We start from the raw sequence: 24,683 nt of genomic DNA, 5'->3' as shown, positions 1-24,683 counted from the left end.
ATTATATACATAAATATATATATTTTTGGGTATAGTAATTTTTGGTTTATGTTTATCCACCAAAGCTTATCAAGCTTTTTACATGAATTACTTTTAAGATTTTTTTATTTGTAGTTGATCTTTGGAACCTAAATTAGGGATTTTAATCCTTATTCCTGTTAAACTGTTTTAGTTTCTAATTCTGACTTATTTTTTTATTTGGATCTTATTTATATATTTGCATAACTAATAGAGGCTTCAAAATCCCATGATATGGTATACACCACCGTGATGCTTCCCTTGCCCATTCAGTTCTCTGCTTTTTCCACAGTTGTTCCTTATGTATTTTTCTGGAGTTTCTCTGTGCATTCACAATGCTAGCAAATATTAATGCATATTCTTACATTTTGTTTTTTTTGATACTAAAAGTAGCATGCTGTATTTACTGTTCAGCAAATTTCTCCCCCTACTTAATACTTCTTCGAGATCTTTTAATATAGTCCATAGGGAGAGTCCTTATTTCAAAAATCTGCATAGTGTTCTAGTACATGGATATGCCATAATTTAACCCTAGTCCTTTATTAATGGATATTTGCCGTATGTACATTTTTTTGCTAATAGAAACAGTGCTTCAGGGAATGACCTTGTATATACCTGCCAATCCTCATTTACACTTGTGCAAATATACTTGTAAGATAAAGTTACAGGTGTTGGACATGTAGAATCTCTGAGTATATGCACTTGTCTTTCAGTGGTAGTTTGAAGTTTTTTTCTTTTTCTTTTTTATATAGATCTTGCCCATTTCTTAGTTTGTTCTTAGGTAGTTACCTTTTTGTAGTTGTTGTAAATGGGATCTTTTCTATGATTGTATTTCTGTTGATTCCATATATTTATGTATGTGTGTATATGTATACCTATATATGCACATATGTATGTGTGTATATATGTGTGTATAGACATATATATAGACACACATATATATACCTTTAATTGTAACTTTTTTTCTAGTTGATTATCTTGGGTTTTTTGAGTTTGTGAAACCACCTGCAGAATAGTGTTTATTTTTTCCCTTTCTGTCCACACCTGATTTTAATAACAAAGTGTCTTTGTGTTTACTTTTTTTTGGGGAGTAAAATGCTTTTATTTTTGAAATCTTTTTTTCAACTTTTATTTTAGATACATGGTGTACATGTGCAGATAAGTTACATGGGTATATTGCATTCAAGTAGTGAACACAGTACCCAATAGGTAGTTTTTAGATTCTTCTAGTAATTATTATTATTATGTTAGACGGAGTCTCGCTCTGTTGCCCAGGCTGGAGGTGTTTACTTTTTTTAAATTGAGACGGAGTTTCACTCTGTTGCCCAGGCTGGAGTGCAGTGGTGCAATCTCAGCCCACTGCAGCCTCCACCTCCCTGGGTCAAGTGATTCTCCTGCCTCAGCCTCCCGAGTAGCTGGGATTACAGGCATGCGCCACCATGCCCGGCTAATTTTTTGGTATTTTTAGTAGAGTTGGGGTTTCACTATGTTGGCCAGGCTGGTCTCGAACTCCTGGTTTCAGGTGATCCGCCCACTTCGGCCTCCCAAAGTGCTGGGATTACATGCGTGAGCCACTGCAGCCAGCCGTGTTTGTGTTTACTTTTGCATTATTAAATAATCTTATATTCCTTACTTGGTTTGTGTTATATTAAGCATTTACAATATATATCAAGTATATCAGAATATCTAAATAATATACTTTGAATTCCAGTGGTTACAGATGAGGCCATCAGCACCTTTAATGTGCCTCTCACCTTCTTTCCTTTTCAGTTTTTTCTTGGGTGTGTCATTCTACATTATCAGGACATATAACATTTATATCCTGTCACTCTAATCTCCGTATTTGTTTTATTCTTAGTTCAGCTATCAAATTTATTCAGTGCTCATTGTCAGCTCTTTTTTGTGAAATTTCCTCAAAACTATCCTGTTTCCTCAATAAGAAATCATGAGCAAGATATTCCCTGAGTTTTTAGGTGTTCAGAACTGTTTGTAGCTTTTATGCTTTATTCTCTAAGGACATCTTGGTTGAATGGAACATCTTTTGCTTATATTTTCTTTCCTTCAGTATCTTTAAAATGTTTCTCTAGTGTCTTTCAGTGTTAGATATTGCAGTGGAGAAATCTGAGGCTAGTATGACTTTAACCACTTTTATTTTTCTTTTTAAGTTTTAAAGTCTAATAAATTTTCTAGGTTATGTCTTGTGTGGAGCATTCTGTGTCAGTGTTTCTTGGCACAAAATATATGTTACAGTATTTTTCATCCTCCCACAAGAAAACCTTCCTGAATTATATCTCTGTAATTATATTTCTGAATTAATCTTCTCTTGTTTTGGGTTTGTTTAGGAATTTCAATTATGCATATATTGGATTCCTTTTGCCATCCTCTCTAGCTGTAATCTCCCTTCAAGTTTGTGGGTTGATTTTTTTTTTTTTTTTGAAACGGAGTCTTGCTCTGTCACCTAGGCTGGAGTTCAGTGGTGTGATCTTGGCTCACTGCAAGCTCTGCCTCCTGGGTTGACACCATTCACCTGCCTCAGCCTCCCGAGTAGCTGGGACTACAGTCGCCTGCCACCATGCCCGGCTAATTTTTTGTTTTGTATGTTTTAGTAGAGATGGGGTTTCACTGTATTAGCCAGCATGGTCTCAATCTCCTGACCTCGTGATCCGCCTGCCTCGGGCTCCCAAAGTGCTGGGATTACAGGTGTGAACCACCACACCTGGCCGCGGGTTGATGTTTTTAATCAGTTTGAGGAAAATATCAGTCATTATCTTTGTGAATATCGTTTCTCTTGTATTCTCTTTTTTTAAGGACTCTAGCTGTAAGTTTTTTAGATTTTTTGATCAAGTTTCACATGTCTATTATACTCTTACTTGTTTTTCCCTCTCTGTTTCAGTTTAGGTATTTTCTTTTTTTTGTTAGTTTTTATTTCATACTCTTAAACTTAACTCTGCAATCCAACTAGGCATGGAAGAGAATAAGGAAAATATGGAACCCAAAGAACTGCAGCAAGAGCACAATGATTATAGGATGCTGTGAGCAAATGGGGTGGAGGGTGCTCTCTTGAACTACAGGAGGAATGATTTGATGGTTAAGATAAAGCACAAGTCAAATTTATTAGAATTGTCCACAGTCAGTCATGGTGATCTTCTCACTGTTCTTGCCATTTCTGGATGCAGAGCACTCTATGGCCTGCATGATATTAATGCTATTATTTACCTTGCCAGAGAGCACATGCTTGCCATCCAACCACTGAGGTCTTCGCAGTGCAGATGAAAAACTGGGAACCATTTGTGTTGGGTCCAGCATTTGTCACGGACAAGATGCCAGGACTTGTATGCTTCATAATGAAGTTCTCATCATCAGATTTCTTCCTATAGATGGACTTGCCACCAGTGCCATTATGGTGTGTGAAGTCACTACCCTGACACATAAACCCTGGAATAATTCTGTGAAAGCAGGAACACTTATAACCAAATGCATTCTTTCGAGTGCTCAGAGCATGAAAGTTTTTTGGAACTTTGTCTGCTAACAGCTTGAAGGAGATGCAGCCCAAGGGCATACCATCCACGGTGATGTTAGGGCTCTGGGTGGTGTCAATGTCTACAAAGACAGTTTAGATATTTTCTATTGATCTGTCTTCAAGTTCACTAATTCTGTGTTCTGCTTTGTGGTGAAAACATTTAAAATCTACTCTTTTAATAATGCTCTAGAATAGTGTTTTTCAAACTTTAACATACAAAGTTGTTACCTGGAATCTTGTTTTTAAAAAATTTTTATTTTAGGTTCAGGGGTACATGTGCAGATTTTTTATATAGGTAAATTTCGTGTTATGGAGGTTTGTCGTATGATTATTTCATCACCCAGGTAGTAAACATAGTATGCAATAGGTTGTGTTCTATTCTCACCCTCCTCCCACTGTCCACCCGCATGTAGGCCCTAGTCTATTGTTCCCTTCTCTGTGTTCGTGTATACTCAGTGTTTACCTCCCACTCATAAGTGAGAACATGCAATATTTAGTTTTTATTTTTCTATGTTAGTTCACTTGGGAAAATGGCCTCCAGCTCCATCCATGTTACTGTGAAGGACATGATCTTATTCTTTTTTATGGCTGTGTAGTATTCCATGGTGTATATGTACCACATTTTCTTTATCCAGTATAGCATTGATGGGCTTTTAGATTGATTCTGCATCTTTGCTATGGTGAATAGTGCTGCGAAGAACATATACATGCATATGTCTTTATGGGAGAATGATTTATATTCCTTTGGATATATATGCAGTAATGGGATTGCTAGTTGGATATATACCCAGTAATGGGATTGCTTGTTGAATATATGCCCAGTAATAGGATTGCTGGGTTGAATGGTAGTTCCGTTTTAAGTTCTTTGAGAAATTGCCAAACTGTTTTCCGCAATGGCTGAACTAATTTACATTTCCACCAGCAGTGTATAAGGGTTCCCTTTTCTCTGTAACCTTGCCAGTGTCTGTTATTTTTTGACTTCTAAATAATAGTCATTCTGACTGGTGTTAGATGGTGTCTCATTGTGGTTTTGATTTGTACTTCTCTAGTGATCAGTGATATTAAGCTTTTTTTCATATGCTTGGCTGAGTGTATGTTTTCTTTTGAAAAGTGTTCATGTTCTTTGCTTACTTTTTTTTTCTTTTTTTTCTTATTATACTTTAAGTTCTAGGGTACATGTGCACAACGTGCAAGTTACATATGTATACATGTGCCATGTTGGTGTGCTGCACCCATTAACTTGTCATTTACATTAGGTATATCTCCTAATGCTATCCCTCACCCCTTCCCCCTCCCCACAATAGGCCCCGGTGTGTGATGTTCCCCTTTCTGTGTCCAAGTGATCTCATTGTTCAATTCCCACCTATGAGTGAGAACATGCGGTGTTTGGTTTTCTGTTCTCGCGATAGTTTGCTGAGAATGATGGCTTCCAGCTGCATCCATGTCCCTACAAAGGACACGAACTCATCCTTTTTTATGGCTGCATAGTATTCCATGATGTATATGTGCCACATTTTCTTAATCCAGTCTGTCACTGATGGACATTTGGGTTGATTCCAAGTCTTTGCTATTGTGAATAGTGCTGCAATAAACATATGTGTGCATGTGTCTTTATAGCAGCATGATTTATAATCCTTTGGGTATATACCCAGTAATGGGATGGCTGGGTCAAATGGTATTTCTGGTTCTAGATCCTTGAGGAATCGCCACACCGTTTTCCACAATGGTTGAACTAGTTTACAGTCCCACCAACAGTGTAAAAGTGTTCCTATTTCTCCACATCCTCTCCAGCACCTGTTGTTTCCTGATTTTTTTAATGAACACCATTCTAACTGGTGTGAGATGGTATCTCATTGTGGTTTTGATTTGTATTTCTCTGATGATCAGTGATGATGAGCATTTTTTCATGTGTCTGTTGGCTATATGAATGTCTTCTTTTGAGAAGTGTCTGTTCATATCCTTTGCCCACTTTTTGATGGGGTTGTTTGTTTTTTTCTTGTAAATTTGTTTGAGTTCTTTGTAGGTTCTGGATATTAGCCCTTTGTCAGATGAGTAGATTGCAGAAATTTTCTCCCATTCTGTAGGTTGGCTGTTCACTCTGATGGTAGTTCCTTTTGCTGTGCAGAAGCTCTTTAGTTGAATTAGATCCCATTTGTCAATTTTGGCTTTTGTTGCCATTGCTTTTGGTGTTTTAGACATGAAGTCCTTGCCCATGCCTATGTTCTGAATGGTATTACCTAGGTTTTCTTCTAGGGTTTTTATGGTATTAGGTCTAACATTTAAGTCTCTAATCCATCTTGAATTAATTTTCATATAAGGAGTAAGGAAAGGATCCAGTTTCAGCTTTCTACTTATGGCTAGCCAATTTTCCCAGCACCATTTATTAAATAGGGAATGCTTTCCCCATTTCTTGTGTTTCTCAGGTTTGTCAAAGATCAGATGGCTGTAGATGTGTGGTATTATTTCTGAGGGCTCTGTTCTGTTTCATTGGTCTGTATCTCTGTTTTGGTACCAGAACCTGGGAGGCGGAGGTTAGAGTGAGCTGAGATCGCGCCACTGCGCTCCAGCCTGGGTGACAGAGCGAGACTCTGTCGGGGGAAAAAAAAAAAAAAGAAAATTAACTGGACATAAATTTGAAGGTTATCTCCCGGGACCCCCCATCCTGCCGGAGTCTTAGTTCTTTTCCTTTGACATAATTCTATCCTTATGCCACTACCACACTATCTTCACAATTGTAACTTTATAGTAAGTTTTGAAATTGGGAAGTGCGAATCCTTTATATTTTGTCCTCATTTTCAAGATTGTTTTGGATATTCTGGATCTATGTATCTCTATTTTTTTTATTGTGCTTATATATTACCACAGTAAAGAAAAGATATATAATTATATTTACAATTTTAACCATTTGAAAGTATACAGCTCTGTCTGTGGCCATACCACCCTGAATACACCCGATCTTGTCTGAAAGTGTACAGTTCTGCATCATCAAGTACATACACACTGTTGTTAAATAACCATCTCCACCATCTATATCTAGAACTTTTTCATCTTCCTCAACTTGAACTCTGTACCCATTAAACACTGACTCTTCATTCCACACTTTCCCAGCCCCCAGCAACCAAAATTCTACTTTTTTCTTTTTTTTTTTTTTTTTGAGACGGAGTCTTGCTCTGTCGCCCGGGCTGGAGTGCAGTGGCCGGATCTCAGCTCACTGCAAGCTCCGCCTCCCGGGTTTACGCCATTCTCCTGCCTCAGCCTCCTGAGTAGCTGGGACTACAGGCGCCTGCCACCTCGCCCGGCTAGTTTTTTGTATTTTTTAGTAGAGACGGGGTTTCACCGTGTTAGCCAGGATGGTCTCGATCTCCTGACCTCGTGATCCGCCCGTCTCAGCCTCCCAAAGTGCTAGGATTACAGGCTTGAGCCACCGCGCCCGGCCACTTTTTTCTTTATGAATTTGAGCACTCTAGGAACATTATATTATAGATACTCCTCTTTTGATGAGGGTACATCCAAAAAGGTTATTGTAAGATTGAAAAATCATGAATTGATTTTGATAAGTTGAGGATTGTCTATAGTGGAATCATACAAAATTTTCCTTTTGTGACTAGCTTACTTTATTTAGTGTAGTACTTTCAAGGTTTATCCATGTTGTAGCATGTCAAGATTTTGTTACTTTGCAAGGCTGAATAATATTCCTTTGTAGGCACATACGGTATTTTATCTGTTCATCTGTTCATCTGTCAGTGGACACTTGGATTGCTTTCACCTTTTGACTGTTGTGTATAATTGTGCTAGAGCATGGGCATACAAATATCTGTCCTTGTCTCCTGCCTTTGGATATATATGCAGAAGTGGAATGGCTGGATCATATAAGTCTGTTTAATATCAAATTAAAATTAAATTTGTTAAATAAAATTAGGTATTTAACTAAATTAAATATTTAATTTAAATTCTTTTTAAATCAAAATAATTATATTTGATTATTCTGTTTAATTTTTTTAGGAATTGCTATAATGTTTTCCACAGCGGCTGCACCATTTTACATCCCCACCAGCAATGCAAAAAGGTTCTAATTGCTCCACACCTTTAACATTTGTTCTTTTTTATTTTTTGATAATAACCATCCAGATGGGTATGAAGTGGCATGTCATTGTGCTTTGATTTGCATTTCCCTCATGATTAGGGATGTTGAACATCTTTTTATGTGCCTGTTGAGCATCTGTGTATCTTCTTTGCAAAAATGCCTACTCAAGTCTTTTGCCCATTTTCAGAATCATTTTGGGTTGGGTGTATTGGCCCACACCTGTAATCCCAGCACTTTGGGAAGCCAAGGCAGGAAGATTGCTTGAGCCCAGGAGTTCAAGACCAGCCTGGTGAAAAGTAAGACCCGGCTCTACAAAAAAATGGAAACAATTAGCGGGGCATGGTGGCACATGCCTGTAATTCCAGCTACAGGAAGGCTTGGGAGGCTGAGGTGGGAGTATTGCTTGAGCCCAGGAGTTCAAGGCTGCAGTAAGCTGTGATCATGCCACTGCACTCCAGCCTGGGTGACTGAGTGAGATAGTCTCAAAAAAAAAAAAAAAAAAAAAGAAAAAAAAAAAAGTTTGTTTATTGCTGATCTGTAGGAGTTCTTTATCCTGTCAGTTAATTCCTTATCAGATATATGATTTAAAAATATTTTTTCCCATTCTGTGGATTGTTATTGATGTAGCCTTTGATGCATAAAAGTTTCAAATTTTGATGAAGTCAGACTCTTTTTTTTTTTTTTCCCCCTGTACTTTTGGTCATGAAGAAATCATTTCCAAGCCCAGTGTCATGAAGCTTTTCCCTTTTGTTTTCTTCTAAGAGTTTTACAGTTATAGCTTTTACTTTTAAGTCTTCGAGCCATTTTTAGTTTTTTTTTGTATATGATGTGAGATAAGGGTCCATCCAACTTATTCTTTTGCATGTGGCATCCAGTTTTCCACCACCTTTGATTGAAAAGACAGTCAGTTCTTTGTTGAATGGTCCTGGCACTCTTGTCAAAAATCAAGTGATCATTTATTTGAGGGTTTGTTTCTAAGATCAAAACTGATTTTTATATGCAGATGGTTCTTGACTTAGGATGGTTTGTCTTAGGGTTTTTGGACTTCACTATGGTGTGAAAGTGATGTGAATTCAGTAGAAATCATACCTTGAATATTCATAGTACCATTCTGTTTTTCACTTTCAGTATAATGTTCACTAAATTATATGAGACATTGAACATCTTATAAAATAGGCTTTGTGTTAGATGATTTTGTGCAGCTGTAGGCTAATTGAAGTGTTCTGAGCATGTTTAAAATAGGCTAGGTTAAATTATGATGTTCGGTAGGTTAGATATTTTAAATGCATTTTCAATTGAAGATATTTTTAACTTACGATGGATTTGTCAGAATGTAACCACATTGTTAGTTGAGGAGCATCTGTACAGATTGTGTATCCTGCAATCTTGCTGAACTAGTTTGCTAGCTCTAATAGTTTCATGCGGATTTTTTTTTCTTTTTTTTTTTTGAGACGGAGTCTTGCTCTGTCTCCCAGACTGGAGTGCAGTGGGGTGATCTCGGCTCACTGCAAGCTCCGCCTCCCAGGTTCGTGCCATTCTCCTGCCTCAGCCTCCTGAGTAGCTGGGACTACAGGCGCCTGCCACCATGCCTGGCTAATTTTTTGTATTTTTAGTAGAGACGGGGTTTCACTGTGTTAGCCAGGATGGTCTCGATCTCCTGACCTCATGATCCTCCCACTTCAGCCTCCCAAAGTGCTGGGATTACAGGAGTGAGCCACCGCACCTGGACGGATTCTTTATTTAGAAAAAAAAAAAATACACACAAGATCCTGTCATCTTTAAATGGGAGTGGTTTTGTACCCTACTTTCTGATCCTGATCTTACAAAGCATTCAGTTTTTTTTTAGTAAGTGTGATGTTACCTCTGGGTTGAGGAAGTTATATTGTATTCCTAATATTCTGAGTTTTTTTTTTTTAAATCATAAAAGGGCGTTAGATTTTGTCAAATGTTATTTCTGCATCCAGAATAAATCCCATTTCATCACATGTAATCATCTTTATATGTTATGGATATTTTTTTCCTTGTGATATGTTTGTTTGGTTTTGGCATGAGAATAAGTAATAATTGCCTTGGGAGTTGTTCCTTCCTTTTTTTATTTTTTTGAAAGTTTTTTTGAAGGATTAGTGTTCTTTTTTAAGCATTTGGTAAAGTTCACCAGGACAGATGCCCCTTGAATTACAATGGGGTTATTTCCTAATAAGTTCATCATAAGTGGAAAATATTGTTAAGTTGAAAATCCATTTGAAAATACCCTGATAAACCCATTGTAAAGTCAAAAAGTTGTAAGTTCAGATGCTTTTCAACTTACAATGGGGTTATATCTCAATAAACCATTGGAAAGTTGAAAATTATATTTCTAACCATTGTTAAGTTAGGGACCATCTGTCTGGTCTCGCACCTGTGAGAAGCATTGTGATTACTGCTTCAGTCTCTTTTCATGTTAGAGATCAATTCAGATTTTTCTATTTCTTCTTTTCTATTTTTATTTTTGAGATGGAGTCTCACTCTGTTGCCCAGGCTGGAGTGCCGTGGTGAGATACTCAGCTCACTGAAACTTCTGCCTCCTGGGTTCAGGTGGTTTCTACTGCTTCAGCCTCGTGAGTAGCTGGGATTGCAGGTGCATACCACCACACCTGCCTAATTTTTGTATTTTTAGTGGAGTTGGGGTTTTGCCATGTTGGCCAGGCTGGTCTCAAACTCCTGACCTCAGGTGAGCCACCTGCCGCGGCCTCCCAAAGTGCTGGGATTACAGGTGTGAGCCACCGTGCCTGACCTCTGTTTCTTCTTGAGTCAGTTTTGATCGTATGTTTCGTTTTAGAAATTTGTCCATTTAATCTAGCTTATCGAAAATTTTGGCTTACAGTTGTTCTAAGTATTTCTTTTAAATATTTTTTATTTTTTAAAGTGTTGGTAGTAATAGCTTCACTTTCATTCCCGATATTAGTAATTTAAATCTTCTCTCTCTTTTTCTTGGTCAGTCTGGTTAAAGGATTAATCAATTCTACTGATACTTTCAAAGAAAGTAACATTTGGTTTCATCAATTTCTTTGCTCTGTTTTCAAATTGACTATTGATATTGGTCTATATGTATACAACTCTTAGAGCACTTGTTCTCATCAAAATGCTAATGGTCTTGAACAAGTTTATATTCTCAGGACATATTTCTTTGTTTGCTGTGATCAAACACTGTTTAATTAATTCATTATTTGTAGGTGGCTTTCCTTGTACGACTAGCTAATGAGCTACTCAGAAATTTACTTTTGCTGGTTTTATTTTCATTTCTATTTTTGTGACATTCTGTGATGAGATGTTGTATTACATTTTTTTTTTTCCTGATAGATGGTTTCCTGTGAATTGGGAATATTGTGCTTAGTGCTTAGTCTGGTAATGCTAACATGTATTCTTTTAGCACAGATTTCATATTATTGCATAATAAACAGAAATAAATATTACAGAAGCTGTATACAATTGGCCCTTCATATCCTTGGGTTCTGCATCTGTGGATTCAACCAACAGCAGATCAAAAATAGAAAACATAACAATACCATGATAAAAAATACAAAATTATTACAGGCATACAGAATTTATACTGTATTAGGCATTATAACTAATCTAGAGATGGTTTAAAGTAAACAAGAGGATGTGTATAGGTTATTTACAAATACTACACCATTTTATATCAGGGACTTGAGCATCCATGGATTTTGGTATCTAGGAATTCCTGGAAACCATCCTCTATGAACACTGAGGGATGACTGTGTGGAATTATGCTGTAAATACTGTTTATAACCCTTTCTACTTAACATAGTATGAAAAAAATTGAAGTTAATAAATATCTACAAAATTTAAGAATTAGCGGCTCAGTATGATGACACATACCTGTAGTTCCAGCTGCTTGGGTGAGGCAGGAGGATCACTTGAGCCAAGGAGTTTGAGACCAGTCTGGGGAACATGACAAGACCCCATCTGTTTTTTTTTTTTTTTTGAAACAGAGTCTCGCTTTGTTGTCCAGGCTGGAGTGCAGTGGCACGATCTCGGCTCACTGCAAGCTCCGCCTCCCGGGTTCACGCCATTCTCCTGCCTCTGCCTCCCGAGTGGCTGGGACTACAGGCACCTGCCACCGCACCCGGCTAATTTTTTTGTATTTTTAGTAGAGACGGGATTTCACCTTGTTAGCCAGGGTGGTCTCTGTCTCCTGACCTCGTGATCCACCTGCCTCGGCCTCCCAAAGTGCTGGGATTACAGGCGTGAGCCACCGCATCCGGCTGACCCCATCTCTTAAAAAAAAATTTTTTTTTTTTTTTTTGAGACGGAGTCTCACTCTGTTGCCCAGGCTGGGGTGCAGTGGCTGGATCTCAGCTCACTGCAAGCTCCGCCTCCTGGGTTTACGCCATTCTCCTGCCTCAGCCTCCCGAGTAGCTGGGACTACAGGCACGTGCCACCATGCCTGGCTAATTTTTTTGAATTTTTAGTAGAGACAGGGTTTTACCATGTTGGCCAGGCTGGTTTCGAACTCCTGACCTCAAGTGATCTGCCCGTGCCAGCCTCTCAAAGTGCTGGGATTACAGGCATGAGCCTCCATGTCAGGCCTTTCTTAGAATTTATATAGTATCTGACAAACACAGTGGGGAACAGAGCCAAACAATCTATTAACTTGTAGATTTATTCTTCATGATATGCCTGCAGATAAAGTATAGGCCTGAAAATGGATCCATGATTATAGGGAGAAAGCTCTACTCTCTTTCAGGCTCCCTGCTTTTCTAGCAGGCATAATTTATTTTTTTTCTCCTCTTTTTATATTAATTAAAAAAATTTAATTCATTTTTTAAAGTTTTATTTTTAATCGACACATAATAATTATGCATATTTATGGGGTACAGTGTGATGTTTTGATACATGTACACATTGTGTAATGATCAAATCAGGGCTGTTAGGTTTTCCATCACTTCAAGCACTTGTGATTTCTTCCTGGTGAGAACATTCAAAATCCTCTTTTCTAGCTATTTTGAAATATACAATACATTATTGTTAACTGTAGTCACCTTACTATGAAATAGAACACCAGAATGTATTCCTCCTATCTAACTGCAACTTTGTTTGACCAAACCTCTAACCATTCCCCATCCCTTAACCACCCCCAGCCCCTGCCCCTGCCTCTGGTAACCACTGTTCTGTATACGTCTGTGGGATCAACTTTTTAAAACTCCACGAGTGAAATAATACAGTATTTGTCCTGTGCTTGGCTTATTTCACTTAATGTCTTCTCGTTTCATCCATCTTGTTGCAAGTGACAGGATTTCATTCTGTTTTTATGGCTGAATAGTATTCTATTGTGTGTATATATATATATACCATATTAAAAAATTCATTCATCCTTTAATGGATACTTAAGTTGATTCTATATCTTGGCTCTTGTGAATAGTGCTACAATAAACATGGGAGTGCAGATATCTCTGACATACTGATTTAATTTCCTTTGGATATATATGCAGTAGTGGGATTGTAGAATCATATGTTATTTGTATTTTTTAAGTTTTGGAAGAGCCTCCATACCATTGTCCTGAATGGCTGTACTGATTTACGTTTCCACCAGCAGTGTATGAGAGTTTCCTTTCTCTTCACATTCTCATCAGCATTTTTTTTTTTGTCTTTTTGATAATTGCCATCCTAACTGGGATGAGGTGATAACTCATTGTGGTTTTGATTTACATTTCTCTGATGATTAATGATGTTGAGCATTTTTTGATATGCCTGTTCGTCACATGTATGTCTTCTCTTGAGAAATCTTTTGTTTATTTTTAATTGGATTTTGTTTTGCTGTTGAGTTGAGTTCTTTATATTCTGGATATTAACATCACTTGTCAGATGCATAGTTTGCAAATATTTTCTCCCATTCTGTAGATTGTCTCTTCACTCTGTTGTTTTCTTTACTGTGCAGAATTTAGTTTAATGTAATCGTTTTTTGTTAAACATTTCTGGCCTGTGCCTTTGCCAGACTAATATTATGCATTATTTCTCCTATGGTCTTTACTGGTAGCATTCAATAATATTCAATATCCCTTCATAATAAAAGCTCTAAACGTGTTAGATATATTAATGGAAGGAACGTACTTCAGCACAATAAAGTCCATATATGACAAACCCATAGCTAACATCATACTGAATGGGGAAAAGTTAAAAGCTTTTCCTTTACAATATGGACCTAGATGAAGATGCCCACTTTGACCACTCCTGTTCAACACAGTACTAGAAGTTTTGATTGAGCATGGTGGTTCACACCTGTAATCCTAGCACTTTGGGAGGCTGAGGCAGGCAGATCACTTGAGGTCAGGAGTTCGAGACCAGCCTGGCCAACATGGTGAAACCCTGTCTGTACTAAAAATGCAAAAATTAGCCGGGTGTGTGGTGGTGGGTGCCTATAATCCCAGCTACTTGGGAGGCTGAGGCAGGAGAATCACTTGAACTTGGGAGGTGGAGGTGACAGTAAGCTGAGATTGTGCCATTGCAGTCCAGCCTGGGTGACAGAGTGAGACTCTGTCTCAAAAAAAAAAAAAAAAAAAATTTTTAGCCAGAGCAGTTAGGCAAGAGAAAGAAATAAAGGGTGTCTAAATTGGGAAGGAGAAAGTCTAATTGTCCCTGTTTGCAGATGACATGATCTTATATATTGAAAACTACAGACTTCACCAAAAAAACTATTAAAACTAAGAAATGAGAATTCAGTAAAGTTGCAGTCTACAAAATCAACATACAAAGCCTTTCCTCTAAGATCTGAAACAGGACAAGGATGCCCACTTTCACCAGTTATTCAGCATAGTACTGGAAGTCCTAGATAGAGCAGTCAGACAAGAGAAAGATATAAAGGGCATCCCAATTGGAGAGGGAGAAGTCAAATTATCCATATTTGCAGATGATATTATCTTATATTTGGAAAAATCTAAAGACTCCAATAAAAAAACAATTAGAACTGATAAATTCGGTAAAGTTGCAGGATACAGAATCAACATACAAAAGTCAGTAGCATTTCTATATGCCAAGAGTGAACAATCTTAAAAAGAAGGGAAAAAGTAATCTCAGTTGCAATAGTTATACCTAAAATTAAATAGTTAAGAATTAACCAAAAAAAGTAAAAGATCTCCATAATGAAAACTATAAACACTGATGAAAGAAATTGAAGAGGACACAAAAAATGAAAAAAAATTCCATGTTCATTGATTGGAACAATCAGTATTTTTTAAATGTCCATTCTACCCAAAGAAATCTACAGATTCGAGACACTGCCTATCAAAACAGTGATGACATTCTTCACAAAAATAGAAAAAAAAAATCTCAAATTTATACGGAACCACAAAAGACCCAGAGTAGCCACAACATTCCTAAGCAAAAATAACAAAACTGGAGAAATCACATTGCCTGACTTTCAGATTATGCTCCATATAGACGCACAGACCAATGGAACAGAATGGAGAACCCAGAAACAGGATTTGTCTAACCCTAACCCTAGCTGTAACCTTAACTGACTGGTTAGGGTTAGGGTTAGGGTTAAGGTTAACACACCTACAGCGAACTCATTTTCACCAAACATGTCAAGAAATACACTATGGAAAAGATAGTCTCTTCAATAAATGGTCCTGGGGAAATTGAATATCCATATATAGACGAATGAAGCTAGACACCTATCTCTTGCCATATACAAAAATCAAATCAAAATGGATTACAGCCTCAAACTATGAAGCTACTACAAGAAAACGTTGGGGAAAATCTCCAGGATATTGGTCTGGGCAAAAATGTCTTAAACAATACCTCAGAGCACAGGCAACCAAAGCACACATGGACACATGGGATCACATCAAGTTAAAAAGCTTCTTCACAGCAAAGGAAACAATCAACAAAGTGAACAGACAACCCACAGAATGGGAGAAAATATTTGCAAACTACCCATCTGAGAAAGGATTAATGACCAGAAAATATAAGGAGCTCAAACAACTCTGTAGGAAAGAAATCTTATAATCTGATCAAAAAATGGGCCAAAGATTTGAGCAGACATTTCTCAAAAGAAGTTATACAAATGGCAAGCAGGCATATGAAAAGGTGCTCAACATCATTGATCATCAGAGAAATGCAAATGAGACCTACAATGAAATATTATCTCACCCGAGTTAAAAAGGCTTATATCCAAAAGACAGACAATAACAAATGCTGGTGAGGATGTGGAGAAAAGGGAACCCTTGTATGCTGTTGGTGGGAATGTCAATTAGTACAACCACTATGGAGAACAGTTTGGAGGTTCCTCCAAAAACTAAAACTAGAGCTATCAGCCAGGCGTGGTGGCTCATGCCTGTAATCCTAGCACTTTGGGAGGCCGAGGCAGGCGGATCACGAGGATCCAGGAGAATGGCGTGAACCTGGGAGGCGGAGCTTGTAGTGAGCCGGGATCGCGCCACTGCACTGCAGCCTGGGCGACAGAGCGAGACTCCATCTCAAAAAAAAAAAACCAAAAAACAAACCAAACCCAGAACCTAGAGCTACCATGTGATCCAGCAATCCCACTGCTGGGTATATACCCCAAAGAGAGGAAATCAGAGATATCTGCACTCCCATGGTTGTTACAGCACTGTTCACAATAGCCAAGATTTGGAAGCAATCTAAGCATCCATGAACAGATGAATGGATAAGAAAATGTAGTACACATACACTACAGAGTACTATTCGATCATAAAGAAGAATGAGATCCTTTTATTTGCAACAACATGGGTGAAACTGGAGATCATTGTATTAAGTGAAATAAACCAGGCACAGAAAGACAAACATCACATGTTATCACTTATTTGTGGGATCTAAACATCAAAACAACTGAATTATTGGAGACAGAGTGTAGAAGGATAGTTACTAGAGGGTGCGAAGGGTAGTGGGTGGCTGGGTGAGGGGAGGTGGAGATGGTTAATGGGTACAAAAAATAGTTACAAAGAATGAGCAAGACCTAATGTTTGATAGCTTAACAGGGTGACTATGGTCAGTAACTTAATTTACATTTTAAAATTACTTAAAGAGTGTAATTGGTTTGTAACTCAAAGGATAAATGCTTGAGAGGATGGATATTCCATTCTTCATGACGCACTTATTTTCACATTGTATGCCTGTATCAAAACATCCCATGTATACCGTAAGCATATACACCTACTGCGTATCCACAAAAATTAAAAATAAATGTAAATTAATATACAAAATCTGTAACATTTATATATGCTACGAATATTCAGTCACAAGAAAACAATCTCATATACAATAGCTAAAACAAAAAATACCTAGGAATAAATTTAACCAAAGAGGTGAAAGATTTCTACAATGATAAACTAATGTTATTAATGACAAAAACTGAAGAGGACACACATAAATGGAAAGATCTCATGCTCATGGATCTGAAGAATTAATATTGTTAAAATGTCCATACTATTTCAAATGATATACATATTCAATGAAATCCCTATCAAAGTACCAATGACATTCTTCACATAAATAGAAAAAAAAAAATCCTAAAATTAGTATGGAACCACAAAAGACCCTGAATACCTAAAGTAATGTTGAGCAAAAAGAACACAGCTGGAGGCATCACACTACTTGTCTTCAAAATATACAATAAAGCAATATTATCCCAAACAGTGTGGTACTAGCATAAAAGCAGACACATAGACCAATGGAACAGAATAGGGAACCTAAAGTAAGTCCACAATTACAGCCAACTTAATTTTGGCAAAGGTGCCAAGAATACTGATTGGGGAAAGAATGGTTTCTTCTATAAATTATGCTGGGAAAACTGGATATTCACATGCAGAATAATTAAAATAGACGCCTATCTCTTACCATTTACGAGAATCAACTCACAATGGACTAAACCCTTAAATGTAAGACCTGAAACTCTAAAACTACTAGAAGAAAATGGGAAGCACTTCATGACATTGATCTGTGTTAGTTTTTAAAAAATAATTTGAAAGCCAATGTAGAAGGAAGATTGTTATGGAAATGGAAAGTTTACATGGGTTCTCTGAATACACATGAAACACTCAATTTTTTTTTTTTTTTTTTTTTTGAGACGGAGTCTTGCTTTGTCGCCCGGGCTGGAGTGCAGTGGCACAATCTTGGCTCAGTGCAAGCTCCGCCTCCCAGGTTCACGCCATTCTCCTGCCTCAGCCTCCTAACTAGGACTACAGGTGCCTGCCACCACACCCGGCTAATTTTTTTTGTATTTTTAGTAGTGACAGGGTTTCACGGTGTTAGCCAGGATGGTCTCGGTCTCCTGACCTTGTGATCCACCCGCCTTGGCCTCCCAAAGTGCTGGGATTACAGGCGTGAGCCACTGTATCTGGCCGAAACACTCAATTTTAAACAATGAAGGCTGTTGTTAATTTACATGTTCTTGTTAATTAGTGATGTAGATAAGAAGACAGGAGTGGTGGTGAGTGCTCCGGAGATTGAAATTTAATAGTAAGGGCCTCAATAAAGAGTTTGTTAAAGAGTAAAAGAACTGCTGATGTTAAATTCTTAAGTGCTTATGCAATTCATTGTAGTTTTATTTATGAGCCATGCTTAGAATACGTCTTTGATCTTAGACAGCTATATCATTGTTAATTTGTGGCTACCTGCAATGACTTGAGACTACAGAACCTAATCCTTTCCCCTCCCCGTTGGAGGGTTGGATGCAGTAAATCCTAGGGTAGACCATTTCTTTTTCTCTTGGTAGTCAGAGTAAGATACCGATGAGTATCTGATGTTTCTTAACAGTTCCCAAGTCTGTACAATATTAAGTGAGAGCTTGGTATAACTGTTTTTTAAAGTTTTAAAAAATTTGAGAAGTTTTTGTTCAGAATTTATTTTCCAAATACATTTAAGAATTTAATTTTATTAAATTAATTAAATTGTTTTAAATTTGAGAATTTAAAACATTTACAGATTTATAATGCTACAAGTATTTGAAAATATAGCCAAATATTCCCACAGTATACAGATTACCAATAGCAGGTTTGATGTCTTCAGCAGAGATCAAATATAAATATACACATATATACACATGCAAATAGACTCATGGTATATACATTTTTTTCACAGCTTATTTTCTTTGCAACTGAAAGGCTTGATATCTCTTAGTATATGTTCACCTCCTTCATCCTTTGCATTTTTATACACATTTTAGAATCAGCTTATTGATTTCTACAAAAAAGTTTATTAGGATTTTGATTGGGATTGCAGAGAATGTAATGATCAATTTAGGGAGAATATATATTTTTATGCTATTGAGTTTTCTAATTCATTAATATGATATATGCTTTGATTAGGCTTTTAATGTCTCTAATATTTTATAGCTTTTTGTGTAGAGTTCTTCTACATGTCTCATTAGACTTATTTCCAGTTACATGGCATTTTTTGATATTGTTTTAAGTGGTGTATTTTTCAAAACATTTAATTTTCTAATTGTTTATTGATATATAGACTTAAAAATATTCACTTTGTATCTAGTGACCTTGCTACAGTCATGTATTTGTTGTAATAGTTTATGTCTATATTCTTTTTGACTTTTTTACATACACAGTCAGACCCGCTGATGAAGACAGTTTTATTTCCTCATTTCCAATTATTACACCTTTAATTGCCTTGTTTGTGTTGACTGGTCCTGCATACAGTGTTGAATAGAAATAGTAACAGTGACTGTCCTCTTCTTGTTCCTAATCTTAGTGATAAAATGTTTCGTATATCACCGATGTATATGATGTTTGCTATAGACACATTGTAGATGCTCTTTATCAGATTAAGGAAGTTCTCTTCTAGTCTTATTGTGTTAAGAATTTTTGTCATGAGTGGACTTTGAATTTTATCAGTTTTTTCATATATAGAGATGATCATATGATTTTTTTTCTTCATTGATTTTCTTTTTTTTTCTTTTTTTTTTTTTTTGAGACGGAGTCTCGCTGTGTCACCCAGGCTGGAGTGCAGTGGCGCGATCTCGGCTCACTGCAAGCTCCGCCTCCCGGGTTCACGCCATTCTCCCGCCTCAGCCTCCAAGTAGCTGGGACTACAGGCGCCCGCCACCACGCCCGGCTAGTTTTTTTTTGTATTTTTAGTAGAGACGGGGTTTCACCATGTTAGCCAGGATGGTCTCGATCTCCTGACCTCGTGATCCACCCGCCTCGGCCTCCCAAAGTGCTGGGATTACAGGCTTGAGCCACCGCGCCCGGCCTGATTTTCTAATATTAAACCAATCTTGCATTCCTGGAATAATCCCCAACTGGTCATGATGCTTCATCCTTTTTATGCGTAATTGGATTTGATTTGCTTTGTATTTTTTAAAAAATATTTTTGTTTATATTAATGAGAAAGATTAGCCTGTAATTTTCCTTTCATCTCATGTCTTTCTCAGGCTTTGCTATCATGCTGAGTTCAAAATGAATTCCCTCTTTGGAAGAGATTATTTATGATTGGTGTTATTTTTTTCAGATATTTGGACAGATTCACTGATAAAGTCATCAGGACCTGGTATTTCATTTGTGGGAAGTTTTTAATTACAGATTCACTTTACTTTGATAAATATAGGACTATTTAAATTTTTAACTTCTCTGCCAGTTTTTGTAGATTTTGCCTTGCTGTAAATTCATCTCTCATGTACAATTTCAAATTAGTTGGTATAACTTTTGTTGTGTAATATCCTTTTATGATGATTTTAATGTTTTGATTGCTGATATTGATAATTTGTTTCTTTTCTTTTTTTCCTAATTAGTTTTTCTAGATATCTGTCAATGTTAGTGTTTTCTTTTCTTTTTTTTTTTTTTAAATTTATTTATTATTATTATACTTTAAGTTGTAGGGTACATGTGCATAACGTGCAGGTTTGTTACATATGTATACTTGTGCCATGTTGGTGTGCTGCACCCATCAACTCGTCATTTACATCAGGTATAACTCCCAGTGCAATCCCTCCCCCCTCCCCCCTCCCCATGATAGGCCCTGGTGTGTGATGTTCCCCTTCCTGAGTCCAAGTGATCTCATTGTTCACTTCCCACCTATGAATGAGAACATGCGGTGTAATGTTAGTGTTTTCAAAGAACCAATTTTTAGATTATAAGACTTGATTTACAGTAGCGGAAGTTCTTTAAGATTGACAGGGAGTTTCTTCTTAGTTTTTTCAATAGTTTTGAGAGTACAGGTAGGCTTTGGTTACATGGATGAGTTCTTTAGTGATGAAATATGAGATTTTAGTGCACCTGTCACCTGAGCAGTGTACACTGTATCCAATATGTAGTCTTTTATTTCTCAGCCCCTTCCAACCTCCCTCCACCAAGTCCACAGAGTCTGTTATATCACTTTGTATGTCTTTGTGTCCTCATAGCGTAGCTCCCACTTGTAAATGAGAATATGTGGTATTTGCTTTCCCATTCTTGAGTTTCTTCACTTAGAATAATGCCTTCCAGCTCCATCCAAGTTGCTGCAAAAGATATTATTTTATTCCTTTTAATAGCTAAGTGGTATTCCATGGTGTGTATATACCACATTTTCTTATCCACTTGTTGGTCAGTGCGTATTTAGGTTGGTTCCATGTCTTTGCAGTTGCGAATTGTGCTGCTATAAACATGCATGTGGATGTGTCCTTTTCATATAATGACTTCTTTTCCTTTGAATGGATACCCAGTAGTGGGATTGCTGGATCGAATGGTAGATCTATTTTTAATTCTTTAAGGAACCTCCATACTGTTTTCTGTAGTGGTTGTACTAATTTACACTCCCACCAGCAGTGTAAAAGTGCTCCCTTTTCACTACATCCATGCCAACATCTATTGTTTTTTGATTTTTAAATTATGACCATTCTTGCGGAAGGTGGTGTCTTATTGTGGTTTTAATTTGCATTTCCCAGGTGATTAATGATGTTGAGCGTTTTTGTTTTTCATGTGTTTGTTGGCTGTTTGTCTATCTTGTTTTGAGAACTGCCTATTTATGTCCTTTGTCCACTTTTTTATGTGATTTTTTTTTTTCTTGCTGATTTGAGTTCCTTGTAGATTCTGGATACTAGTTTTTTTGTCAGATGCATAGTTTGCAGATATTTTCTTTGTGGGTTGTCTGTTTACTCTGTTGATTATTTCTTTTGCTGTGCAGAAGCTTTTTAGTTTGAGTAGGTTCCATTTATTTGTTTTTATTTTTGTTGCATTTGCCTTTGGGTCTTACTCAGGAATTCTTTGCTTAAGCCTATGTTCAGGAGAGTTTTTTTCGATGTTATCTTGTGAAATTTTTAAGGTTTCAAGTCTTGGATTTAAGTATTTTATCCATCTTGAGTTTTTTTTGTGTGTAGAGATAGATGGGGACCCAGTTTCATTCTTCTACGTGTGGCTTGTTAGTTTTCCCATCACCATTTATTGAATAAGGTGTCTGTATTAATCCGTTTTTATGCTCCTGATAATGACATACCCAAGACTGGGCAATTTACAAAAGAAAGAGGTTTATTGGATTTACAGTTCCATGTAGCTGGGGAGGCCTCACAATCATGGTGGAAGGTGAAAGGCACTTCTCACATGGCAGCAGACAAAGAGAAGAGAGAATGCAAGCCAAGCAAAATGGGTTTCCCCTTATCAAACCATCAGATCTTGTGAGACTTTTTAACTACCATGAGAGCAGTATGGGGAAAACTGCCCCGATGATTCAGTTATCTCCCACCAGGTCCCTCCCACAACACGTGGGAATTATGGAAGTACAATTCAAGATAAGATTTGGGTGGGGACACAGAGCCAAACCATATCAGTGGTTTTTTTTTTTCCCAGCTTATGTTTTTGTATGCTTCGTTGAATACCATTTGGCTTTATTTCTGGGTTCTCTATTTTTTTTTTTTTTCCATTGCTTATTTTTATTCCAGTATCATGCTGTTTTGGTAACTATAGCCCTGTAGTATAATTCAAAGTCCCATAATGTGATACTTAATATTGCTTTGGCTGTTCAGGCCTTCTTTTGGTTCCATGTGAATTTTAGGATTGTTTTTTCTAGTTCTTGGGGAAAATGATGATGATATTTTGATGGGAATTGCATTGAATCTGTAGATTGCTTTTGGCAGTACAGTCATTTTTACAATATTGATTCTTGTTATCTGTGAGCATGGCATGTGTTTCCATTTGTTTGTGTCATCTGTGACTTTTTTTTAAATTTTATTTTAGCAGTGCCTTGTAGTTTTTCTTGTAGAGATCTTTAATTTCCTTGGTTAAGTATATTCCTACGTATTTTATTTTTATTTTTTGCAGCTGTTGTAAAAGAGATTGAGTTCTTGATTTGATTCTCAGATTGGTTTTTGGTGTATGGCAGTGCTACTGATTTGTTTCATTGATTTTGTACCTGAGACCTTACTTTACTGAATTAGTTTATTAGATCTAGGAATCTTTTGTATGATGGGTTTTCTAGGTGTATGATTATATCATTGATGGATAGTCACAGTTTGTCGTCGTCTTTTCCAATCTGGATGCCCTTTATTTCTTTCTCTTGCCTGATTGCTCTGATTAGGTCTTCTAGTATTATGTCAGAGACAAGTGAAAGTGGGCATCCTTATCTTGTTTCAGTTCTAAGGGAGAATGCTTTAAACTTTTCCCCATTCAGTGTGATTTTATTGTGGGTTTGTCATACATGGCTTTTATTACTTTGAGGTAAGATGGGGCTTTTCTTTATTCTTTGTATTCTTATATGAATTTTGGAATCAGTTTGTCAATTTCCTTAAAAAAGTTATGGGATTTTGATTGTTATCTATAGATTTTTTCTGTTGTGCATTTGCTTTCTATTTCATTAATTTCTGTTCATCTTTATTATGAGATTTTTGCTTTTCATAGCATGATCAAATTTATTTGATGATTCTTTTAAAACATATCTATTTGTTTGCTTGTGGTAGATAAGAAGCTCCTAATATTATTTTTTTCTTAAGTAATTGATACAAACTTGCTGAAAAAGGACACTCGAACACAGAGTATCCAAGGGACAGAGACTCTGTTAATAGAAATGTTTTTCTACAAGCACACATGAACCCACCACTCATGGATAGCAGTTTTCCCCCAATGTGTCTTATTGTCCCAAACTGCTAATATTATTTTTCAAAATGTAGATTAAATGGAAAGGGGTTTACACTTTAGAAAGAGGAATTAGTAAAGAAGGGAAGGTATACATTTAAGAAAATTTAGTGCTTAATTCAGTGACTCTGACCCTGTCTCAGTGTTTAAAAATGCTAATTGGTGTGTTTATCCTTGCTTTTCTAGTGATATGCAGCTTTCGAGGATCTGTCCCTCAAGGGTTGGTCTTAGAAATAGGAGAAACAGTCCAGATTCTTGAAAAATGTGAAGGTGAGTATGGACCTACAAAGCACATAAATTGTGATCATTTTTGGCAGTATTATATACATTTATTTTGTGCTAATAAGATTATAAGCAGTAATTCTGGAGCCATAATTAGTCACATGATGAAATAGTGTTATATAAAATTCTTTCTGATCTATGTTCAGCATAAAGGTGTGAGCTTTTTTGATTCTAATGTATTAGCAACAATTAGATAATTAATTTCTGGCTGTCAGAACATGTTTTTTACATATATTTATAGGGTACATGAGATACTTTGGTACAGACATACAATGTGTAATAATCGCATGGTAAATGTAGTATCTATCACCTCAAGCATTTACTTTTTTTTGTGTTGCAAAAGTTCCAGTTGTACTCCCTCAATTATTCAAAAATGTGCAACAAATTATTGCTGACTGTAGTCACCCTATCATGCTATCAAATACTAGATCTTACTCATTGTATCTAACTGTATTTTGTGCCCTCTTACTTATTTTTTACAAATAGGTAATCTACCCATGCTTAGCTGCCTTTAAATAGAACTACCTTATAGTCCATTCATTTGTGTGTTTCCATCTGATTGACTGGGCATCTTTAGTCCTAATTAAAACAAGCCCTTAAATATTTTTTGATTTTTATTTATAATTTTTTTTGAGAGGGAGTCTTGCTCTTGTTGCCCAGGCTGGAGCGCAATGGTGCAATCTTGGCTCACTGCAACCTCTGCCTC

General features: G+C 36.8%; 1 protein-coding gene across 1 annotated transcript in view; it reads left to right on the top strand.

The window, feature by feature from the left end:
• DOCK3 (dedicator of cytokinesis 3) overlaps window positions 1–24,683 on the top strand; it is a 682,478-nt gene that overhangs the window by 52,077 nt on the left and 605,718 nt on the right. The window contains exon 2 of the mRNA XM_025375707.1: window positions 23,882–23,965. Coding sequence (XP_025231492.1) covers window positions 23,882–23,965 — 84 coding nt within the window. The remainder of the gene's footprint in view (window positions 1–23,881; window positions 23,966–24,683) is intronic.

The sequence above is a fragment of the Theropithecus gelada genome, chromosome 2, assembly GCF_003255815.1.
Source record: "Theropithecus gelada isolate Dixy chromosome 2, Tgel_1.0, whole genome shotgun sequence".
In the NCBI taxonomy this organism is placed as follows: Eukaryota; Metazoa; Chordata; class Mammalia; order Primates; family Cercopithecidae; genus Theropithecus; species Theropithecus gelada.
Note: the sequence above shows the minus strand (reverse complement) of the source record. Positions and strands in the feature narration are given on the sequence as shown.